This window comes from Ascidia mentula, chromosome 3, assembly GCF_947561715.1.
Source record: "Ascidia mentula chromosome 3, kaAscMent1.1, whole genome shotgun sequence".
Classification (NCBI taxonomy): Eukaryota; Metazoa; Chordata; class Ascidiacea; order Phlebobranchia; family Ascidiidae; genus Ascidia; species Ascidia mentula.
In genome coordinates, this window is record NC_138568.1 from 11,707,778 (window position 1) to 11,712,325 (window position 4,548).

At 32.8% G+C, this 4,548-nt stretch overlaps 1 protein-coding gene across 1 annotated transcript; it reads right to left on the bottom strand.

Moving 5' to 3' along the window:
- Positions 1-210: 210 nt before the first annotated feature.
- Positions 211-3,904, bottom strand: LOC145894382 (transmembrane protein 39A-like). The gene is made up of 10 exons (XM_082982951.1): positions 3,769-3,904; positions 3,403-3,622; positions 2,386-2,517; positions 1,866-2,020; positions 1,612-1,810; positions 1,424-1,540; positions 1,172-1,371; positions 676-796; positions 481-620; positions 211-347 (listed from the first exon to the last, which is right to left on the bottom strand). The coding sequence occupies exons 1-10, from the start codon at positions 3,819-3,821 to the stop codon at positions 245-247; spliced, it is 1,440 nt and encodes a 479-aa protein (XP_082839077.1). The 5' UTR covers positions 3,822-3,904; the 3' UTR covers positions 211-244.
- Between the last annotated feature and the right edge of the window lie 644 nt (positions 3,905-4,548).

Consider the following 4,548-nt stretch of genomic DNA (forward strand, 5'->3'; position numbering starts at 1 on the left):
AGTAAAGCTGAAACTTATCACATTTCGTCAAAAAGTATGATTCGATTTCGACTTGTATTTTTTATATCTTGGTTATAAAGCCTTAACTCGTTATCAGCATGCCAAATTTCACAAAAGGCCACTCTTTTGCCGCCAACTGCGCCACTCGCTAGAGTGCATAGACATAGGCCTGTGTGTGCTTTTAGAATAGAGATATACAGCAAACACTACCGATGTTTTATTTCCAAAGATTGTATTTCAAAAATTAGGATAACAAAATATTAGTAGACTTAAAATTGCCATCATATATTGAATACGCCTTTCCCAAGACAATTCGATCTCTCAAAGTTGTAAACAAGATGAAGTAACTAAAAACAGTTTGTCATAGAAATATGTCTTCCTGTTTTTTAAACAGCAATTTTTTTAATCCAACTGGGCTATTTAGATATAAAGTCATAACTCAGTATTGTGAAATAAACATAAATCCAATAAGATACTTACCTGAAAAACTGCAAGAGCGCAGGTATGATAAGTTGGTCCCAATGAGAAGACCAAACCAACAAATGAATTTGAAACACTGCAATGGCAAAATGTAATCCCAATAACCAATTTAAAATCCTGAGAGGTTTGTAAAACATTCCCTAAAATGTGGATTAGATTAAAAAAAAAATTTAAAATGACTACATTACAATTTACAAAAAATCGCTGGTGTGTTTGATTACTGGGGCAGGCAGTGTTGTGTTTGCCAATGGCTTTGTAAATGTTTTCGTTATATTTGACATAGGCTCCAACAGGAAAAACAATAGATGGGGACCACCTGAAAAACAAATAATCCATGCTAATCCAACATGAGAATGTAAAGAAAACAAACTTAAAAAGTAACAAATATTGTAATTGCATTGCCAAAATGCTGCAGTCTGGAAAATGAGCATACACAAACCAACTTTTGACAATAGACGGCTTGCAAATGAAAAAACTCAGTATACACCACCAAGTTTAGCTTTTTATCACTATGAGAATCTGGCCCTCCGTTAGGCATTGTCTTTACATCAGTGATATATTTTTACTGTTCTTTTAAGCATCAAACTTCAGATTAATGTCAGCTGGATACACAACATTATTTAAAACAGAAAAGAAGATGTAAACAACAGAAAAATATGATATAAACAGGTCCATTTATTTAAATACGTACTGTTGGTATGTACAAATGTTGTCTATAGTTTCACAACCTTCATCACCAACAATTTGATAACCTCCCAACAGGGAGGCACATTTGTGTAGTACTTGTAAATAACGTGGTGGGAACAGGAATGAAGTCAGCATGGAAAATGTGTTAACCAATATCAGTGCTGTATATTGCAAAGACCATGCTACATCAAATGATTGATATGCCTTTAAAAAGGAACAAGTCAGCAAGATACATAAACAAGAAATTGTTTTTAACCTCTGTATAAAATATTGGTACAAGGCCAACATAATAAGCTCCAAGCAGGGATGAGAAAACAATTTCTGCAAGTCTTGAGTTAAAATCATTGCAAAGAAGATTCACTTCATCTCGTACCTAAACATGTCATATTATACAGTCATAAGCTGTGTTATGCATAAAATAAACCTGGATAAAGTATCCTCTACCTGTTCTGCATCACATGCATTTCCCAGATTAGCATAACTGGTTTTGCCATCTCCAATTTCTTCTGGTTGGTCTTGCAACCTTCCTGTTTGCTTAAATGACACACAACTTTTACCAACCCCTCTTGGTTTTAAGCATCCTAGACTGTAAGTTAAAAATCCATTTTCCGATATCCAATAGATAGGCAACCAAAATATAACACTGTAATTTAATGAATAATTTAAATCTGACGTTTTTAAACAAATACACTACTTACGGATAATATAGAAACATTAATTTTATTGATGAATATGTTTCATGAAGTGCTACCAGATTGTGAATAATTAGAACAATCCAAACACAGCTAACAACCATACAAGCCAGTACCCAAGTAAAAATATACATCATGTTATCTGAACTGGGTTTTACATGCTGTACACAAAACAGTACATTTTTGTTACCAGACAGTTGAAGAAATATTTTTGTCAGTTACAGTTATCAAGTTTTTGAAGCATAAACACTACTATACATTTTCAATAGGAAATTATTTGGAAAAGAAACAATTTGCTGTTCAAAATGTACATGATACATCAGTTGTGAACATTGAACCTTGTTACAAACTACACTCCGGAGGCAAAATGTCCACCATTTGGCTGGTTTATGAAGATGACTTACACTTTAAATGATAGAAAATTGAGGTTTTGTAGATTTTTACCTAAATGTTATTGAACAAGAAACTTCTTAAAAACAGGCCTCAAGATCACAACCTCAAAGTAACATTATAGATTATACAATACCTTCCACATAATGGTACACAAGATCCTACGAGAAAAAAATATTCCAACTAAAGCTACTAAATTTTTGTCAATCAAGTAGAAATTAATTGTTGTTGTACTTGGTGGTAAAGTGCTTGGGTACCACCAAACAGTCTGCAACAGTAAAAAGAGTATATTAGGCAAAAGTATACACCAAAAGATACTTTTGAAACATTTAATCGTAAGTCTATACATGCCATTGCAGAAAATAAAAGCTGTTGAATATATATTGGGATGTGACTGAAAATTAAATGAATATTTGATCATACATATTGATTCAATGTACAGAAGAAAAATCAGACATGCATCACCCTATTTCATATCACAATTTAATAGGCCATCAGTAACAAATGTGAAATATTTTGCAAGGATTTGTACTAACTTCAGCATTGATATCAGCATTCTAACGAAAAAGCACTATATCGATACATTAGTTCAAATTGATATATAAGTGTTAAACACAGATTTGTGAATGCAACTACCACAGTATAAATTTATTCGAATTTAATTGTTTATAGACAAGATCATGGCCAAATAGTCATAATTCTAATTTTGCAAGAGGCTCACATGCTCTAGTCCATATAAGTTATTTTAACATAATTACTTTTGAGAGTGAGAGTGACTGGCTTATGTTTTGACTTTAAATTGTGATTTCTGGCTGGCGACTCAAATCACTGATGGTTTGATTGAGTATCTATTCCATTTTATTTCCCATGCCAGTGTTAATGTGCATAAAACAAAGCATACACATGCAAAATAAATTTAATTTTTTTATTACATTTATTTAACTGAAGTACATAAAAGAAAATGCATAGTTTTGTTTTGGATGTGCATAATGTGGTTCCCAGTACAAAGAATTCATGATGAATTCAGTTCAAAACTAAGTATACATTTAAATATACAAATACTATTTCTCTACAATAATAAAAAAAGTCGCAGGTGGTCAAATAAAACTAAACTACAATTTAAATGAAACGATTAAAAATACAAAGAAAATACCTTATAAATCGACAAAAGCTGTCCGAACAAAGCCATTAGTAAATAACCCAAATACAAAATTTCGAAGCCAAGAGGATTCATTACTGGCAATTCTGGTATTTTGGGATGGTTCACAGCAACTAAAGTCATGTTATCCTGAGATAAATCAGTTAATGAAACACCTTTTTGGACATTTCCACTTGCAATTGAAAATGCTGGTATAACTCCTTTGTTCAGAACTCTGCAGTACAATGGAAGTTTTGAAGTCATATTACAACAAATTCTTTACACAATTTCCTTTGGTAAATAAAATAAAAATTAGACCGCAGTAAAATACAAATAAAAAAGTAGGCTAACATGTTTTGTCAAATCAGAAAATAGGAATACCTTGAACGCCCTCCTAAACTCGGCTGCTTTCCTGGAAACCGTCGATACGGCATGTTGTGTGTTCAAACACAATCAAAACTTTAAGATCAAAGTGAAACTGGCAATCATCCCCATCATGACCAATAGACCAAATCACTATTGTCATTCTGGTAGAATCTAAATACGTTTTTTCGTAAAAAGCGTTTTGCATCAATGATCACAATTTCACGAGAAGGTTCAACAGATACATAAGTGTTTCATCTGAGTTTAAATAACAACAAGCCTCATAATTTCAACATGAATTCTTCTGGAAAGTTAAAACACACTAGTCCTCGCTGCAAATTCCCAGGTTTTTCATCAGAAAGACTTCAAACAGAAGCGATTTTATGTATTATGCTGGGGAAGTCACGTCACATTCATCAGCAAGACAAAAAACTTTAGCCCCTACGATTTTCTTAAAATCTTTGTACCGTATTTACTGAATCCTCTGTAAGCATTCGTCGAACCCCGATAACATAAAGAGTAAGATAAGCAAAAATAGCAAACGATGGAATAAGAACTGAAATCAATTTAACACAATTTTAATGAATTTGTGTTACTGTATCCAAGCAAAGTCCTTTTCGCATGCAAGGCTGTTATGATTTTTTTTGTTTTACCCCAACTGGTATGCAATGGTGTTTAATGATGGATCGGGTAGAAATGAATTAAGTCCGAGATTTTAGTTAGGACGCCAGCGGTAAGCCCTCAAATACCAAAGTACACCAATGCCACAAGTACAGATATTTATAGTCGTTGAACCGC

Excerpts from the sequence above, each read along its gene's own strand:
- LOC145894382 (XM_082982951.1), bottom strand. The coding sequence starts at position 3,821 with ATGCCGTATCGACGGTTTCCAGGAAAGCAGCCGAGTTTAGGAGGGCGT. Across the intron at positions 2,021-2,385 it reads TGTGTACCATTATGTGGAAG|CATGTAAAACCCAGTTCAGA; the intron begins GTATTGTATAAT and ends TTTTGTGTACAG. Across the intron at positions 1,811-1,865 it reads TTAATGTTTCTATATTATCC|TGTTATATTTTGGTTGCCTA; the intron begins GTAAGTAGTGTA and ends ATTAAATTACAG.